A 20,302-nucleotide genomic window follows, 5' to 3' on the forward strand; every position below is an offset into this window, starting at 1 on the left:
CCACAGTAACTGAAACACTCTCACACAAATAGCCTTTGTTGACGTACTGCTGGGATTTTCTTTTATGTTCTGTTAATTTAAAAGTGCCGCAGTTTTAACACCATGTAAATGACTCTGACTGAGATGTATGCCTGCACAGCTGTTAAAAGGAATTAGAGTGAATATTAGTATTATTTTAGGTTCTTGTCACAGTCATAGAAAAGTACAACACAGAAAGAGACCCTTCGGCCTATCAAGTTTGTGCTGAACTATTTAAACTTTCTACTCCCATATCTCTACCATCCAGGTACCTACATAAACCTCTTAAATGATGAAATTGAGCTTCCATTCACCACTTGTGCGGGCTGTTCATTCCACATGCAGATGTTCATCTGTGTGAAGAAGTTTCCCATCATGTTCCCCTTAAAATTTCACCTTTCACACTTCATCCATGGCCTCTGGTTGTAGTCTCATCCAATCTCAGTGGAAAAAGGCAGCTTGCATTTACCCCATCTATAACCCTCACAATTTTAAAACACCTCCATCAAACCTCCCGTCAATCATTTATATTCCAAGGAACAAATATCAGCAACAAATATCTTGTTCTGGATGCTGTTGAGGGGGATGACCTGACAGGGGACGCCCATGGTGACCGGGGTCTCTGGCACTGAGCCTGGCGCTGTTGTGCAGGAGAGAAGGAGGGAAAAGAGAAATGCGGTAGTTGTCGGGGATTCCATAGTCAGGGTAACGGACAGGAGATTCTGTGAGCCTGACAGAGATACCCGCATAGTGCGTTGCCTCCCAGGTGCCAGGGTACGGGATGTCTCGGATCAGGTACTGAATATTCTGAAGGGGGAGGGTGAGCAGCCAGTTGTCTTGGTACATGTTGGTACCAATGACATAGATAGGACAAAGGAGGAGGTCCTGAAGAGAGATTTCCACGAGTTAAGAAGGAAGCTGAGAAGCAGAACCTCCAGGGTAGTAATCCAGGGTGCCCAAACATTTGGATGCCACTGTATATATTCTGTGTCTTCTGAATTGCTTCCAAAAATTCCTGCCATTGCTGCTCTGTTTTCATCCCTGCCTGTGTTCTTTTCAAATCAATTTTGACCAATTTTCCTCTCATGCCTCTCTAATAATCTTTATTCCACATCTGACTTTAGCTTCTCCTTCTCCAATGTCAGGGAGAATTTGATCATATTAAGATCACTTGCCCATAAGGGTTCTTTGAACTTAAGTGACCTAATTAATTCTGCATCATTACAACATCCAATCCAGAATAGCTGATCCCCAAGTGGGCTCAACCATGAGCTGCTCTAAAAATGCATCTTATAGGCATTCTAGGAATTCCACCACTTGAGACCAACACCGTCCTAATTTTCCTAATCACCTGCATGACAATCCCCCATGACGATTGTAACATTGCTCCTTTGGCACGCATTTTCTATCTCCCATTGTAATTTGTGGCCCACATACTTACTACTGTTTGGAGGTCTCTATACAATTCCCATCAGGGATTATTTTTTTGACATTTGCTGTTCCTTAATTCTACACACAGATTCTACACCTTCCAACCCTATGCCACCTCTTTATAATGATTTTATTTAATATTTTACTAATAGAGCCACACAACCCCACCTCCAGCTTGTTCTTTCAAGAAACATACAAGTATCTGGGAAACAAGAGGATCTGCAGATGCGAGAAATCTAGAGAACTACACACAAACTGCCGGAGGAGTTCAGCATGCCAGGCAGCATCTATGGATGGGAATCAACATTTCAGGCCAAGACTCTTCATCGGAACTCTTGATATCCATGTATCTGGAATATCAACAAGCAAAGAAAATAGAAGGTAGTGCGAAATAGGGAAAACCTTTGACAAAATTTAGTTGAAGGCTTAAAAAACCTGCCAAACAGTTCAATAGTTAACAAGTACAACAAAGACAATAAACACTTCCATCAATACCAACATTGATTTTTTTTAATAAAAATATCTTGGTCCCATTTCAATCAGTAAAATTTAAAGATAAATAAGAACTGAAATGATATTTACGCTCAAACCCACTTAGATTAACACTACCTTGGACAGGAGCTAGAGAAGTAACACACATGAAAAAAATATCACACAAAGGTCAGATAAAACTTCTAAGTATATATTTTCATCAAAAATGAACAGGATTCAGAACTCCATGTGTGTATATGCCATCGTGATAAGAAATACAGACCAGAAAACTTCAATGAGAGGCCAACTCAGAAAAATGAATCATCACTATGGAAGAAAACATTAACCAGTGAAATGAGTATGACCCTCCATGGGAGACATCCCAATGATCTGAGCAGACGAGATGGTGACAAGGAAGCATCGAGCACCTGACTGAGAGTTGGAGACCTCTTCCCAGAAACAGAGGGGGTCTTTGCAGAAATATAGGACAAGCTGGTTAACAAAAGGAAAAAAAAATGTGAATACATGAAATACACACAAACACGGTGGGAGGAGAAAATGGCGGCGCGCCAGCGTGTGCACAGCCCTCCGGTGAAAAATGATGTTGTATCTGTTAAATAGGGGCCGTGGACAACTCTGATTTGATGGAGAATGGACGTGAAAGCACAGAGGAACATCTGGAGAAATTTATGAAATGCCCATTCGCTGCTGTCATTACCGTGTGGTCGGGAATCTTTCGGAGGGTAGGCCTCAAAATCCCCGGCCTTGCCTGCTTTTGGTGACCGAGAGGAGGTCGAATCGTTCAGACAGAGATGGCGCTCAGTACTCGGTGTCAGAGAGCTGATCACAGCTCGAAGTTTTCGGATGGCTCAGAGACGGATTGTGATCGGCATGGCAGGGAGAGTTTTTCTTCCTTCTCCTGTCTGTGTGAGATGTGGGACATTTGAGAAACTTTGAACTTTACTGTGCTCACTGATTTCTTCATCAAGTTATGGTATTGTTACACTCTTTGTAACTATATGTTATAATTATGTGGTTTTGTCAGTTTTTTCAGTCTTGGTTTGTCCTGTGTTTTGTGATATCACACCGGAGGAAATAATGTATCATTTCTTAAGGCATGCATTACTAAATGACAATAAAAGAGGACTACGTGTCTTCATAATCATATAAAAACAAGGCAGTAAGTGCAGGAAATGCCAAGAGAAACCAGACACAATCCAACACTTTCCAGGATCCTGCAGCAGTTTAACTCAATCTGATTACTTGCAAAGGTACAATCAAATGGCAAATAATATTCACAAAAATCTTGCTTTAAAATACAAACTCATGAAGGCCCTCCATCACTTCATAAAAGCATCAGATTTCAAGCCTGATCCAGTTCAGAGTCAAAATATTACAAATTATATGATAATCAATACATTATTTCAGATAGGACAATCCATAATAACCATCCGGATATAATATTACAGGATAAACAAGCAGGAACAACTCCCTCAATAGATAAAACCATTCCCCACACACACGTTCCTCAACCAGTGGAGCACCTCACCACAGGCATTGTTTGTGTCATCAGTCAGACAACTGAAAGATTTTCTCTCTCAGTCAGCTTCCAAATGTTGTTACTCTGTCATGTGTTGCCATGCCCCACTGCTGATTCCCTTCTCCTCATCATACATTCTTACCCCGACCGTCGTCAAGATCCCCAAACTCTGCCCTGTGCAGACCTGCCTCTGGTTTCTGACCCTGCTCCATTGAACATCCAACGGATGGTTTCCCATTCTGCTTTCAGTCTTTAGAGGACAGTGGTGTTTTCTAACAACCCTTTAGAAGCAGGAAAAATGACCCACAATGTGGAAATGAGTCGTCATTATGGAGGTTAACGACCAATGCCATTCTTCCTCAGCCCAGAGATTTCAGGGCGAAGAACATCTCAGACAGAACTGCAGTCAGCTCGGCTTCTTCAGTCTGCAGAAAATTCAAGGGAAACCTCTTCACCCACAGAGTGGTGACTGTTCGGAACCCATAAGCACAGGGAGAGCGAGAGATGAACAACAGGGCAGGATTTAAATTGACCGTCATGGAACTGAATCACTGGCAGGGTCCAGCTGGCCTGAATTGATTCTCTACTGTACACTAGGTGTGTTATAAATTCACCAAGTACCAGAGACAGAGTTTAAAATAAACTGATTTATTTGTCTCAGATCCAGAATATTAAACTCCAGCTCCACTAAAGGTGAATATGCAGCAGAAGAAACTCCTCCCATGCCCAGTGACCAGGGTGCAGAACTGGATGTGGTGAGCAGCAGCAATAATTGCAGAGTTCAGCACCAACAGTCACTCTCGAAATTGCATTCAGCAACTGTGATGGACAAATATCCAGCATGCAGCTTATTGAAACTTTCTCCCCAGTGTGAACCCGGCAGTGTGTCACAAGTGTAACATACTGTAAGGTTCCACTGCTAATGTAACGGCCTCTGTGCAGTGTTTCACTGCTGAGGTAATGGTTTCTCTGTAGCAGCAATGTTGAGGTTATGACTGGAGATAACAGGGTTTTGGAGTGCGGGGTCATCCAATGAGAGAAATGTTCTTTCTTGTGAGTCTGGAAGAGGGATTTTCGTGGTCTTTTGTTGTGGAGAGATGAGAAGATGCGAATGGAGAGAGTGGGCCCTTTTTTTTTTGTTTACTTCACTAACCATATAGAACCATAGAACACTACCACACAGAATCAGGCCTTTTGGCCCTCCTTGGCTCTGCCGAACCATTTTTCTGCCTAGTCCCACTGACCTGCACCTGGACCAATTTAGCACATTATCATCCAGATCATTGATATAGATGAGAAATAACAATGGACCCAGCACTGATCCCTGTGGCACACCACAAGTCACAGGCCTCCACTCAGAGAAGCAATCCTCTCCTACCACTCTCTGGCTTCTTCCATTGAGCTAATGTCTAATCCAATTTACCACCTCTCCATGTATACCTAGCGACTGAATTTTCCTAACTAACCTCCCGTGTGGGATCTTGTCAAAGGCCTTACTGGAGTCCATGTACACAATACCCACTGCCTTCCCTTCATCCACTTTCCTGGTAACCTCCTCGAAAAACTCTAACAGATTGGTTAAACATGACCTACCACGCACAAAGCCATGTTGACTCTCCCTAATAAGTCCCTGTCTATCCAAATACTTGTAGATCCTATCTTTTAGTACTCCTTCCAATAACTTACCTACTACTGTCGTCAAACTTACCGGCCTATAATTTTCCAGATTACTTTTAGATCCTTTTTTAAACAACAGAACAACATGAGCCATCCTCCAATCCTCCGGCACCTCACCCGTAGATACCGACATTTTAAATATATCTGCCAGGGCCCCTGCAATTTCAACACTAGTCAACTTCAAGATCAGAGGGAACACCCTGTCAGGTTCTGGGGATTTATCCACTCTAATTTGCCTCAAGATAGCAAGCACCTCCTCCTTTTCAATCTGTACAGTTTCCATGATCTCACTACTTGTTTCCCTTAATTCGATAGACTTCATGCCAGTTTTCTTAGTAAATACAGACGCAAAAAAACCATTTAAGATCTCCCCCATTTCTTTTGGCTTCACACATAGCCGACTACTCTGATCTTCAAGAGGACCAATTTTATCCCTTACAATCCTTTCACTCTTAATATACCTGTAAAAGCTCTTTGGATTATCCTTCAGCTTGACTGCCAAGGCAACCTCATGTCTTCTTTTAGCCCTCCTGATTTCTTTCTTAGTTTTTTTTTTGCACTTTTTATACTCCTCTAGCACCTTATTTGCTCCCTGTTTCCTATACGTGTCATACAACTCTCTCTTCTTCTTTATCAGAGCTCCAGTATCCCTTGACAACCAAGGTTCCTTATTCCTATTCACTTTGCCTTTAATCCTGACAGGAACATATAAACTCTGCACTCTCAAAAATTTCTCCTTTGAAGGCTTCCCACTTACCAATCACATCCTTGCCAGAGAACAAACTGTCCCAATCCATGCTTTTTGGATCCTTTCTCATTTCTTCAAATTTCACCTTTTTCCAGTTTAGAACCTCAAACCGAGTACCAGATCTATCTTTATCAATGATCAAGTTGAAACTACTGGCGTTATGATCACTGGAACCAAAGTGCTCCCCTATACACACTTCCGTCGCCAGTCCTAACTCATTTCCGAATGGGAGATCTAATATTGCATCCTCTCTAGTTGGTACCTCCATATATTGATTTAGAAAACTTTCCAGAACACATATTACAAGCTCTAACCTGTCTAGACCTTTAACAGTATGGGAGACCCAATCAGTATGTGGAAAATTAAAATCCCCTACTATCACTAATTTTTGCTTCCTGCAGTTGTCTATCTCTCTGCAGATATGCTCCTCCAATTCTCGTTGACTATTGGGTGGTCTATAATACAACCCCATTTATGTGGCCATACCTTTCTTGTTTCCCAGCTCCACCCATATGGCCTCAATAGACAAGCCCTCTAATCTGTCCTGCCTGAGCACTGCTGTAACATTTTCCTGACTAGCAATGCTACCACCTGCACCCCCCACCCCCTTTCATTCCTCTGCCTCTATCACGTCTGAAACATCAGAACCCTGGAACATTAAGCTGCCAGTCCTGACCCTCCTGCAGCCAAGTTCCACTAATGGTTATAATGTCGTCATTCCATGTGTCAATCCACGCCCTCAGCTCGTCTGCCTTCCACACAATACTCCTTGTATTGAAATAGACACACCTCAGGAGATTATTTCCACTATTCACAACCCTTCTAATTGTGGCTTTGCATGAGCTTTTAACATCATTTATTTTCACCCCCGCTCCACTATCTGCTCTGGCACTCTGGTTCCCATCCCCCTGCAAATCGAGCTTAAACCCTCCCCAATAGCACGAACAAACCTCCCCGCAAGGATACCAGTCCCCTTGTAGTTCAGGTGTAACCCGTCTCTCTTGTACAGGTCCCACCTGCCCCAGAAGAGATCCCAATGATCCTGAAATCTGAAACCCTGTCCCCTACACCAGTTCCTCAGCCTCAGTCAAAGTAAGAATTATAAAGTTCAATCGTTTAATCAGATATTGTTTACCATTTGTTATTTTGTGGTACCGATTTGTAACAGAGGAGACATCACGCAGCATCCACCCAAACGAGATTTCTTAAGTTTGGCCGGGCTGGGGGGCTATCACCCCCTATATTAAGCTGCTAGCTGAAGCGAGAGTTACATAAGGTTAGATGACTGAGTGAATCCTTTCCCACATACACAGCAGGGGAACGGCCTCTCCCCAGTGTGAACTCAGTCATGCACATTTGGTTGATTTGGCTGAGAGAATCTCTTCCCAAAGTCTGAGCAGGTGAACGGCCTCTCCCCAGTGTGAAGTCGCTGGTGTCTCAGTAGGTGGAATGACCGAGTGAATCCTTTCCCACAGTCTGAGCAGGTAAACGGCCTCTCCCCAGTGTGAACTGACTGGTGTCCCTTCAGTTGAGATGACTGAGTGAATCCCTTCCCACACACTGAGCAGGTGAACTGCCTCTCCCCAGTGTGAACTGACTTGTGTACAAGTAGGTGGGATGACCGACTGAATCCCTTCCCACAGTCTGAGCAGGTGAACGGCCTCTCCCCAGTGTGAACTCGCTGATGTCCCTTCAGATGAGATGAGTATGTGAATCCCTTCCCACAGTCTGAGCAGGTGAACGGCAGCTCCCCAGTGTGAACTCGCTGGTGTGCCTTCAGGTTGGATGACCAAGTGAATCCCTTCCCACACACTGAGCAGGTGAACGGCCTCTCCCCAGTGTGAACTCTCTGATGTACCTTCAGTTTAGATGACTGAGTGAATCCCTTCCCACAGTCTGAGCATTTGAACGGCCTCTCCCCAGTATGAACTGACGTGTGTACCAGTAGGTCGGATGACCGAGTGAATCCCTTCCCACAGTCTGAGCAGGTGAACGGCTTCTCACCGGTGTGAAATCGCTGATGTCCCTTCAGTTCAGATGACGAAGTGAATCCCTTCCCACAGTCCGAGCAGGTGAACGGCCGCTCCCCAGTGTGAAATCGCTGATGTATCTTCAGTTGAGATGACGAACTGAATCCCTTCCCACAGTCTGAGCAGGTGAATGGCCTCTCTCCAGTGTGAACTCTCTGATGTACCTTCAGTTTAGATGAGCAAGTAAATCCCTTCCCACAGTCCAGGCAGGTGAACGGCCGCTCCCCGGTGTGAACTGACTGGTGTCTCAGTAGGGCGGATGACCGAGTGAATCCCTTCCCACAGTCTGAGCAGGTGAACAGCTGCTCTCCAGTGTGAACTCGCTGGTGAGCCATTAGGTCAGATGACCGAGTGAATCCTACCCCACAAATTCAGCAGATTACCAACATCTGCCCAGTGTGAACTGACTGGTGTGTCCATAGGTGGGAAGACCGACTGAATCCCTTCTCATATACAGAACAGGTGAATGGCCTTGTCCCAGTGTGAACTTGCTGATGTACCTTCAGTTGAAATGACCGACTGAATTCATTCCCACTGTCTGAGCAGATGAATGGGTTCCCCCCTGTGAAGTGATGGGCATGCCAGTCGGTCAGATGATCGAGTGAATCCCTCCCCACAGTCTGAGCAGGAAGGATGATCGAGTGAATTCCTTGCTCCACTTCTTAAATATCTGGACAGAGACAGCAAAACTGGCGTCTTGTGCTCGAGATTTCTGTAGACAAATTCCTTGTCCTGTTTAACCTGTAAAATTATTTACAAAATTCATCAATGGATGTAGGTCAACATTTCAGATGAGATCACTTGATTTGTCAAGGTGTGATCTGACATCACACTGTTACAGTGAGTTCAACCCAAGTTGAAGAGAGAAATCATATTCTAACTGGGCACAGTGCTGGTATCTGGAATGACCATCAAACTCTCTGATGCTCTTCCTGTCTCTATAAGAATGGGGAATTTCTGCCATCTCCAATCTCTGACCTGGCTCAGTTTGATTCTCTCCATTGGTATTATTCCCTGTTCCCACTGAGCTGCACGGGTTCCTGGCCCCACAGTAACTGAAACACTCTCACACAAATAGCTGGCAGTGCATTCCACGCACCCAGAACTCTCTGTGTAAAAAACTTACCCCTGACATCCCCTTGGTATTTATTTCCAAGCACTTTAAAACTATGGCCCCTTTTGTTATCCATTTCAGCCCTGGGAAAAAGCCTCTGGCTATCCACAAGATCAATGCCCCTCATCATCTTATACGTCTAAAAAAGGCTCTAAACATAAACAAGGAAATCATACATTGAAGATTTGTTAGAAGTATACAAAATTATGAGGGTATAGATAGGGTTAATGCAAGCAGCTCTTTCCACTGAGGTTGGGTGGGATGACAACCAGAGGTCATGGGTGAAAATTTAACGGGAACATTTGGAAAATCTCTTTACTGAAATGGTCATGAGAGTGTGGAATGAAATGCCAGCACAAGTGGTGAATATGAGCTCGGTTTCACCATTTCGAAGAGGTTTGGATGGGAGCCTGGATGGTAGGGGTACGGAGGGCAATGGTCCCAGAGCAGGTGGTTGCTTTAGACAGCTTAAATGTTTTTCAGCATTGACTAGATGGGCCAAATAGGCTGTTTCCGTACTGAACTACTCCATGTTTCTATGACAGAGAAGCTGGCCAAACTTGTTTGGAAGGGATACGGTAAGAGTGACAACGGAGCAGCAATGGCTGGAGTTTCTGGGAGCAATTCCGGAGCTGAGTGATAGATACATCCCAAAGAAGTATAGGCTGTGGAAAGGCAGGAGGACAAAATCCTGGCTGAAATGAGAAGCCAAAGCCAAAATAAAAGCCAAAGAGAGGGCAAACAAAAGAGCAAACACGAACAGGGAATGGACTTGCACAGTGTGAACTTGCTGATGTACCTTCAGTTGAGATTACTGACTGAATCCATTCCCACTGTCTGAGCAGGTGAATGGGTTCACCCCTGTGTAAAATGACGAGCGTGCCAGTCAGTCAGATGATCGAGTGAATCCTTCCCCACAGTCTGAGCAGGAAGGATGATCGAGTGAATCCCTTGCTTCCACTTCTTAAATATCTGGACAGAGACAGCAAAACTGGCGTGTTGTGTTTGAGATTCCCATAGACAAATTCCCTGTCATTTTTAACCTGTAAAAAGATTTACAAAATTCATCAATGGGTGAAGGACAACATTTCAGATGAGATCACTTGAGTTGTCAAGGTGTGATCTGACATCACACTGTTGCAGTGAGGTTCAACCCAAGTTGGAGAGAGATATCATCTTCTAACTGGGCACAGTGCTGCCATCTGGAATGATCATCAAATTCTCTGATGTTCTTCTTGTCTCTATGAGAATGGGTTCAGAGGAGATGTGAGGGGTATGTTTTTTTACGCAGAGAGTGCTGAGTGTGTGGAATGGGCTGCCAGCAACGGTGGCAGAGGTGGATACAATAGGGTCTTTTAAGAGACTCCTGGACAGGTATATGGAGCTCAGAAAATTAGAGGTAATTTCTCAGGTATGGACGTATTCGGCACAGCTTTGTGGGACAAAGAGCCTGTGTTGTGGGGTAGTTTTTTTTCTATGTTTCTACCATCCCCAATCTGTGACCTGGCTCAGCTTGACTCTCTCCATTGGTATTATTCTCTGTTCCCACTGAGCTGCATGGGTGCCTGGCCCCACAGTAACTGAAACACTCTCACACGAATAGCCTTTGTTAACGTGCAGCTGGAATTTTCTTTTATGTATTACTAACTTAAAGTGCCACAGTTTTAACACCATATAAACAATTCCTGCTGAGATGAATGGTTGGTCCGCACAGCTAGTAAAAGGACTTAAAGTGAGTTTTTGTATTATTTCAGGTTCTTGTCACAGTCATAGAATAATACAATACAGAAACAGGCCCTTTGGCCCATCTGGTTGGTGCCGAGCTACTTAAACTTTCTACTGCCATACCCCTACCATCCAGGTACCTGTACAAACCTCTGAAATGTTCAACTTGAGCTTGCAGGCACCGGGTGTGCTGGCTGCTCATTCCACACCTGGATGACGGTCTGTGTGAAGAAGTTTCCCCTCATGTTCCCCTACCGTTTCACCTTTCACACTTAACCCATGGCTTCTGGTTGTAGCCCCACCCAATCCCAGTGGAGAAAGCCAGCTTGCATTTACCCTATCTATGCACCTCTGTCACAATCAAATCTCCCCTCAATCTTCCACATTCCAAGCAATGAAGTCCTGATCTGTTCAATCTTTCCTAATAACCCAAGTCCTCCAGATCTGGCAGCATCCTTGTGAATTTTCTCAGAACTCTTTCAACCTCTTTTACATCTTTCCTGTAGGTAGGTGACCTCAAGTGCAAACAAGACTCCACATTAGGCCTCACCAATATCTTCTGCAAGTCAACATCCATAAGACCGAAAGAAGCTGCAGAAGATCGTGAACACGGCGCAGTGCATCACACAAACCAATCTTCCGTCCTTGGACTCACTTTACACCGCACACTGCCGGAGCAGTGCTGCCAGGATAATCAAGGACACGACCCACCCAGCCAACACACTTTTCGTCCCTCTTCCCTCCGGGAGAAGGTTCAGGAGCTTGAAGACTCGTACGGCCAGATTTGGGAACAGTTTCTTTCCAACTGTGTTTAACCAACACCCCCGACTCCCCACACTCGCACAAGCCAAACTTACCACTAGAATATTAGACCTCTGCTAGTTTAAATTCCTGAACTAACAAATCCCTTGTCACCGCTTTGACTTTCCTCTGCCAGGTAATCTCCCGACCCCGAGCAGTTTTGGGAACAGCTCTTTTCCAACTGTGATACGACTGCTGAACGGATCCTGACCCGAATCTGGGCCGGACCCTCCAAATATCCGGACCTGTCTCTCGTTTTTTTTGTACTACCTTACTACCATTTTTCTATTTTCTATTTATGATTTATAATTTAAATTTTTAATATCTACTAATTTTAACTATTTTTAATATTTAATATGTGTAATCCAGGGAGTGTGAAGCGCAGAATCAAATATCGCTGTGATGATTGTTCGTTCTAGTTCCAATTGTTTGGCAACAATGAAGGATAAAGTATAAAGATCTATCATTGTCACTACTTTGGTTCATGAAGGCCAATGGGCTGAAATCTTTCTTTCTGTCCGTATCTAACTGTGACACCACTTTCAGCGAATTAAGGACGTGTATTCCCAGATCCCTTTCTTCTACAACACTCCTCCATGCCTGAACAGTCACTGTGAAAGTCCTCCCTTGGTAGGTCCTACCAAAGTGCAACACCTCACACTTGTCTCCATTAAATTCCATTTTCCATTTCTCAAACCATTTTCCCAGCTGGTCCAGATCGCACTGCAAGCCATGATAGTCTTCCTCACTGTCCACTGCACCACCAATCTCGGAGTCAGCCACAACTTTGCTGATCCAGCTAACTATGTTATCATCAAGATTACTGATATAGATGACAAACAACAGATCCAGCACTGATCCCTGAGGCACACCACTAGTCACAGGCCTCCAGTCAGAGAGGCAACCATCTGCTACCACAGTCTGGCTTCTCCCAAAGACAGTGTCTCATTCAATTTACTATCTCATCTTGAATGCTGAGTGACTGAACCTTCTTGACCAACCTCCCATATGAGACTCTGTCAAGTGCCTTGCTAAAGTCCATGTAGACAACATCCACTGCCTTGCCTTCGTCCACTTTCCAGATAACTTCCTCGAGAGACTCTATAAGATTGGTTAGACATGACCTACCATGCACAACGCCATGCTGTCTATCCTTAATCAGTCCACATCTCTCCAAATACTTATATATCTGGTTCCTGCACATACATTTCAATAACCTTCCCCTACTGATGTCAAGCTCACCAAAGTACAATTTCTTGGTTTATTTTTAGAGCCTTTCTTGGACAGCAGAACAACATTGGCTGTCCTCCAATCCTCCAGTACCTCACCTGTCACTAAGGTTGATTTATATATCTGTGCTTGGGCCCCGACAACTTCTGCACTTGTCTTCCGCAGAGTCCTAGGGAACAACCTGTCAGGCCCTGGTGATTTATCCACGGTAATGTGCCTTAAGACAGCAAACACCTCCACCTCTGTAATCTGTACAGGGTCCATGAAGTTGATGCTGCTTTGCCTCACTTCTATAGACTGTGTCCAACTCCTGTGCAAATACGGATGCAAAAAACCTATCTCCCCCATCTACTTGGTCTCCTCATATGGATTATCATTCTGATCTTCCAGCGGATTAACTTTCCCCTTGCAATCTTTTTGCTCTTAACATGTCTGCAGAATCCCTGAGGAGTCTCCTAAATCTTGTCTGCTGGGGCAACCTCATGCCTTCTTTTATTTTAACTTGAATTTCCTGTATTTCATAAGTACCCCATTTGTTCCTATCTGCCTGTACCTGGTATGCACCTCCTTTTTATTGACCTGGGAGAAGAAGCACAAAGGGGTGATGGAGTTGCATGGTGGGAGCTGGGGGAAGGGGTTATTTAAATTAAAGTTGCAAGGGGAATGGGAGCCTGAATAACAGAACAGATAGTAGAGGGGTTGTGGAGACAGATGTTGTTCAGTCCTCAGACAAAGTCAGGAATGAAAAACGTTGAGCATGGCGCAGTGAATATGCTGAGCCCTGTATATTTCAATACAGGGAGCAGCGTAGGAAAGGCAGATGTGTTCACGGCATGGAACAACACTGGAATTATGACACTAGGATCTGGCAACTGTGGATTGTGACAGGCTGCTTTATGGCAAAGGTGTGCTTGGTAAATGGGAGGCCTTCAAAGCAAAATTTTGAAAGTACAAGGCGGGTATGTGCTTGTCAGAATAAAAGGTAAAGTTGGAAACTGTATCTCTTGGTTTTCAAGAGATATTGAGAACCTGGTGAAGCACAAAATGGAGTTGCATAACAGGGATAGGCAGGTAGATTCTTATGGAGTATAAGAAATGCAAGAGAACAAGGAAGAAATAAGTCAGGATGGCTAAAAGAAAGCATGAGATTGCCCTCACAGAAAAGACGAAGGATAAGCCTCACGGATTCTAGAGATAGATTGAGAGAAAAAGGATTGCAAGGCACAAAGTTGGTCCTCTGGAAGACTGGAATGGCAATCCACGTGTGGAACCAAAGCAGATGGGGGAGATCTTAAATATCTTTTTCATCTTATTTACTCAGGAGATGGACACAGTGTCAGTGAGGGTGTGGAAAAGCGGCATTAAAATCATGGACCCTGTACAGATTAATGAAGAGGAGATGTTTGCTATCCTGAGGCAGATTAGGGTGGATAAATCTCCAGGGCATGACAAGGTGCTCCCTCGGACCCTACAGGAGGCAAGTGCAGAAATCGTCAGGGCCCTAGCAGAGATAATTAAATCATCCTTTGTGCCGGGAGAGTTATCAGAGGATTGTAGGATAGCCAGTTATTTCACTGTTCAACATAGAACATAGAAATCTACAGCATATTCCAGGCCATTCAGCCCAATGTTTTGCCAACCATGAAACTTACCTAGAAACTGCCTAGAATTTCCCTAGCACACAGACCTCTATTTTTCTAAGCTCCATGTACCTATCTAACAGGCTGTTAAACGACCCTATTGTATCTGCCTCGACCACCACTGCTGGCAGTGCATTCCACACACCCATCACTCTCTGTGTAAAAAACTTACCCCTGCCATCCCTTCGGTATCTATTTCCAAGCAGCTCAAAACTATGCCCCTCATGTGAGCCATTTCAGCCCTGGAAAAAGCCTCTGGCTATCCACACGATCAATGCCCCTCATCATCTTATACACCTGAAAAAGGCTCTAAGCATAAACAAGGAAGTTATACATTGCTTTGAGGATTTGTTGGAAGTATACAGAAGCTTTTGCATCACCGCAATACACACAGTTTCTGTATTGTACATAAATATTTCCCCTGAAGTCTCCGCCAAATGACTGACTGTGGTGAACTGATTGATGGTGCAGTAATGCCAGTGAATATAAAGGGAAGCGCAGTAGTCACATTTGTGATGTGAAAGCTATTTGTTGCCCAGGGCAATGGTGTTTGATATCATTATCTTCACAGAGTGAATGGGTCAAAACATGTCCTCACGGGTAGAAAGGTCCGGAACAAGAGGAGGTAGAACACGCAACACACACAAAATGCTGGAGGAACTCAGCAGGCCAGGCAGCATCTGTGGAAAAGTGTACTAACGCAGAATTCCGGCATTTTGTGTGTGTTGCTTGGGTTTCCAGCATCTGCAGAATGTCTCTTGTTTGTGATTGGAGGTAAAATAAAGGTGATTATCAGAACTGGCGATGTAAAAGATTTTGTTCCCTTTCTCCGAGTTCCTAACCCTTTGATAGCTGGAGCTCAGCTCTGTCTGAGAGATCCATCGGTTCCCATTCCCTCATCAGCCGAAGCTCCCCGGGTTCCGTGCAGGGATCGTGGGGCTGAGAGAGGGGGAAGAGAACAGGACTGTCCCGGGATCGCGGGGCACAGTTTCCGGGAGTCACAGCAATTGCCCCTCAGTCGGTAGTGAAAACGGGCGCACGGAGAAACACTCACCGGCAGCGAGATCCGAGGCCTTTTGTGTACTGCGCATGCGTGATATTCGGGAGCGGCCGCAACCCTGACGCCTGCGCATTCGATCGGTGCTTCAGCGAGGGCGAAGAGTGTTACGCCTCAGTGTTCAAGCTAATCACAGTGCCATTGAAAGTTTCTGCAAGCACCGGTTCAAGTACATACCTCAGTTTTTGTGTGTAGAAAACTCAGCAGCTCGTTTAACACAGAATGCAGCTCCCATAAAACATTACACTTAACATCAGCAAACGTTCCGCATGTTTAATGCCAAAGTAGAACGTTCTTACAACTGCAGATATAAAACACAAGAGATTCTGCTGTTACAGGAGATGTGGACACATTCACACAAAATGTTGGAGGAACTCTGCAGTTCAGGCAGCAACTAAGCAGAGGTGTACACAGCCAATGCATGCTGAAGGGGTTCGGCCTAACCGTTGCTTATTTGTTCCTCTCCACATTGACTGCCTGATCTGTTGATTTCCACCAGTATTTTGCAGAAATTAACCACTTTTTTTTTGATCAACCAGCTTCCAAATGTTTTTGATCTTTCATTTGTAGCCACATCCAGCTGATCTGATTCCTCTTCTCCCCCCTCCTTGTAAACTCTCGGTCCCATCTCTTTCTGGAACCCCAAACCCCTGACTCAGGCTGGCAACCCTTGGGGTCTGACTCTGGTCCATCGAAGATTCACTCTCTAGTCTGCTGTCAGACTTCAGCAGTGCATTGCAACAACCCAGCTGTCGATGGCACAGTCGTTTGAAATTAGTGAAAACGGCCCAAAAAGTTAAAAAGAGCAGGAAAGAAGGAGTTTAACCACCTTAGTCCAGAGCCCTGGGGAACGGCAAAACCACAGTGAGCTCATTGTCTTATTCAGTCTGGAGAAAATCATGCAGGAAATTCATGCAGGTGTATAAGATGATGAGAAGCATTGGTCGGGTAGATAGCCAGAGGCTTGTCCCAGGGCTGAAATGACTAACACGAGGGACATGGTTTAAAGCTGCTTGGAAGTAGGTACAGATGAGATGTCAGAGCTAAGTTTTTTAAACAAAGAGTAGTGTGTGTGGAATGCACTGCCAGCAACGGTGGTCGAGGTGGATACAACAGGGTCTTTTAAGAGACTCTTAGATAGGTACATGGAGATTAGGAAAATAGAGGCCTATGCGATAGGGTAATTCTCGCTGTTTCTAGAGTAAGTTACATGGTCGGAATAACGGACCCAAAGGGTCTGTAATGTGCTGTAAATTTCCATGATTCCATAATATTCAAGGGAAATTTCCTATCCCACGGGGTGGTGACTAGTTGTAAACTGTCATCACAGGGAGAGTGAGAGGGGAACGACAGGGATAGATATTGATATACTGATATGGAACATGAAACATTGGCAGGGACCAGATGGGCCGAGTGGCCTCTCTAGTGTACATTGTGAATGTGGTAGAGACAGCAAGTACCTGAGACACGGGAGTGAATATAGAACTGTTTTATCTTTCACAGATCCAGAATATTAAACACCAGTCTAGTTTAAGGCTAACATCAGCAGAACGGACTCCTCCAATGCTCAGTGACCAGGGTTCAGTCCTGGGTGCGATGAGCAGCCGCAAGAACTGCAGAATCTGACAGTAACAGTTCCTCATGAACCTGCAGCTGCCTTCAGTCACCGTGATGGTTAAACATTTGACATAGAGCTGATTTGAACTTCCTCCCTGATGTGAAGTTGCTGCTGTTGCAGCAGCTGGGATGATTGAGTAAAACTCTTTGTTCACTCCGGACAGAAATGTGGCCTCTATTTATTGTGAATTCACCGGAGCATCACAAGGTGGGTTAACTGAATGAGCCTCTTCACACACATGGAGCAGGTGAACGGCCACTTCCCGCTGTTAGTGTATCTGTGATGGCATGGTTTTCCCTTCACTTTGAGCAGATTAGGTTCCTCTGATTTGCAGAGTAGGAGGTTATCTGTGTACTAGTTGAAGTGTTTCCTTCAATTTTGGAGGGACAATTATCTCCCAATTTGTGTAAAGGAAATTACAGTTCTACTGGATTTGCAAATGCAATATGCAGTTATGGGTGGGCTATTGATGGGAATCCAACTCTTTTGAATTTTGGATTTCCTGTGGTGTAGAAAGATGGGTGAGAATGCACACAAAAAAAAACTGGAAACACCCTTCAGAACAGGCAGCACTGGGAAGGACAACCAGACTTAATGCTTCATCTCAAAGAACCTTTGTTGGAAGTATAAAGGAAACAGGAAGGTATGGGGAAGACAAGTGTGGCTCTATTTGAGAGACAAGAATACATTGCAATGAGAAAGGCAGTCTGATGTAGGAAAATTAATTTACCTGTCTGGAGGGGCTTATGGGATATCCTATATTAAGGGAGTAGGAAATGCTCCCTTGTTTTTTTTTCTGGGGATGGGGTTTATGGAATTTGCTATATTGAGGGAGTAGGAAATACTCCCTTGTTTTTTTTTCTGAATAATTGGTTTGAGATGGAGATCTGTTTTCTCCCGAGTCAAGGGAAATTGGAATACATATTCCGTAAGAAGGAGTTAAATTACATCTAGTTTTTAAAATTATTATAAACAGGTTTGCTCCATCTAACACACGGACACCCCAAACATGACTTGCTCTGCTCACTCACCAGGAACTCCAGTGGCGGCAATGACCGTGTACAATATTTTCTGCACAGTGCCGTACCTAACCCACATTTCAGACATTTTGTCCATCCAGTGATTTGACCCCAGACACCACAGACGATCTCTATGAACAAAATATTAAGTCTGTGATTTGAAATACCACTTAGCCACTCCAAAGTGACAGATTTCAACAGATTTAAAAATAAAGATTTTGAACAAGCCATTACGTCACACGAGTGTAATCCCTGCACTGACAGACTGTGATTAATTTAGTGAATTATTTTAGGTACTATTTGTGTGAGTTGGTTTGTTCCATCAAAGATTTGTGTCTGATTACAGAGGAAAGGATAGTCTTGTATGCAGAGTGAGGGATCTTCACAGGTTTGGAAAACAGGATTCCTTGGTGTGATGTGGAAGTTGATTCCCCTGGCGTACACACAGGGAGATTTCCATGAACCGTGAGGGAGGGGTGTTCTCTAGTGTTTTGGAAGGTGATTTGCTCTGGTGAGGGAAAAGTTGGTTGGTGATTAATGAGGAACATGAATAATCTGATTTGGAAGCAATTAAGTCTCGCAGTGTTTTGGGGATGTGGGTCTTGGTGTGAAGGAAGGGGATTCTCTTGGTGTTAAGTGATGGATTTCTGTGGATGATGGTGAGTGGAGGAAAGCTCTCTGCTGTCTGGCTGGAGGTCATGAGCCTACGAGTGCAAATTAACCATGTTTCTTCACCCATTTCTCATCATCAATTGCCCTGATCCACAGACAGCTACGTGAGATGCTGATAGAGCTGACACCCTGTAAGTACGTTCTGTCTAAGTGCAGAAGATAAACGGAACAGAGAAAGCAGGAAGATGGAAAAGAGTTGATACAGAAGATACTGGATTATGGTCATGCATGTATTATTCCATTCAATGTATTGATGGGGTGGGGATGGTGGTGGGGAATCTGGGACAGTGGGGTAATCTAAGTAAAAAATGCATAATTATCCATGCAGTCTTTCTTCTGCATTTCCTACATCTTTTTGATAAACAAGTTATTTTTTTTCCAATTTTAAAGTAAATTCTATTATTAAACCACATATATGTTACCAGAAACAATCCTGAGATTTACTTTCTTGCATATCAATAGAATAACAATCATAACCAAATCAATGAAAGACCGCCCAACTAAGGTGTTCACCAGAATGCAGAAGACAACAAACTGTGTAAATACAAAATGAAGAGATGATCATAATAAATAAAAACGTGCTGAATATTGAAAACATGAGATGAAGAGCTCTTGAAAATGTATCAATTGGTTCAGGAAACATTTCACTGATGGACGAGGTGAAGTTGAGTAAAGTTATACCCTTTGGTGCAAGAGCCTGATGGTTGAAGGGTGGTAACTGTTTCTGAACCTGTCCTTGATGTTAGGTGTTCCTGTTGACAGCGGCAGCTTTCCTGCCATAGCACTTCATGTAGATGTGCAGAATAGCTGGGAGGCCTTTATCGCTGACTGATTAGGCTGTATCCTTTACTTTTTGTAGGATTTTTTGTTCAAGTACATAGGTGCTTCCATTCTGCAAAGGCCAGTAAGTTGTCAATGATGGAATGCAAGGACAGATGCATTCATGACATTCTTATCTGTTTCAGTAATTGTTTCTGCATCTGTTGATACAAGGCATATGTTCCCACTTTACTTCAGTGTGACATTATGCTCATTTATCTACGTTGTGAAAGTCAATGTAGTAAAGACACAGAATAATGCACAAATGTTTCCAGATAACTTTATGACAATGGGAACCAATCTAAACAGATTGCAGATAACATAATATATGGTGGCCATGTCCATCGGTAGGATAGTCTTGGGTTACAGGATGATATTGATTACTGGGGAAAATCGACAGAAAAACTTGCCCCACTCTTCTTGAACTCTCCCTCCCATCCCCTGCATGATCACAAACTCCTTGGTTAATGGTTTTGGCTGTTAAGAAAAAAAAAGTTGGCAACCCCGGTCTACATGATAATTTCTCCATAATTTTATCAAGTTCTATCAAGATTCCTCTCAGCCCCGAGCATTCCAATAAAAGCCCATGATTGTTGAAACTCTAAACTCTGTTTATAAACCTTGGGACAGGCAACATCCTGGTAAATCTTACCTGTACATTTTGAAAGTCACCTTAGGAAGATCGGAATTGC

At 44.0% G+C, this 20,302-nt stretch overlaps 1 protein-coding gene across 1 annotated transcript; it reads right to left on the bottom strand.

The window, feature by feature from the left end:
- Positions 1-1,982: 1,982 nt before the first annotated feature.
- Positions 1,983-15,550, bottom strand: LOC140206817 (uncharacterized). Its single transcript, XM_072275054.1, has 3 exons — positions 15,480-15,550; positions 9,829-10,072; positions 1,983-8,656 (listed from the first exon to the last, which is right to left on the bottom strand). Exon 3 carries the CDS (start codon positions 8,248-8,250, stop codon positions 7,228-7,230), a length of 1,023 nt encoding a protein of 340 aa, XP_072131155.1. The 5' UTR covers positions 8,251-8,656; positions 9,829-10,072; positions 15,480-15,550; the 3' UTR covers positions 1,983-7,227.
- Between the last annotated feature and the right edge of the window lie 4,752 nt (positions 15,551-20,302).

Source organism: Mobula birostris, chromosome 13 (genome assembly GCF_030028105.1).
Source record: "Mobula birostris isolate sMobBir1 chromosome 13, sMobBir1.hap1, whole genome shotgun sequence".
Classification (NCBI taxonomy): domain Eukaryota; kingdom Metazoa; phylum Chordata; class Chondrichthyes; order Myliobatiformes; family Myliobatidae; genus Mobula; species Mobula birostris.

Coding starts and splice junctions, on each gene's coding strand:
- LOC140206817 (XM_072275054.1), bottom strand. CDS start 8,250: ATGGCTCACCAGCGAGTTCACACTGGAGAGCAGCTGTTCACCTGCTCA.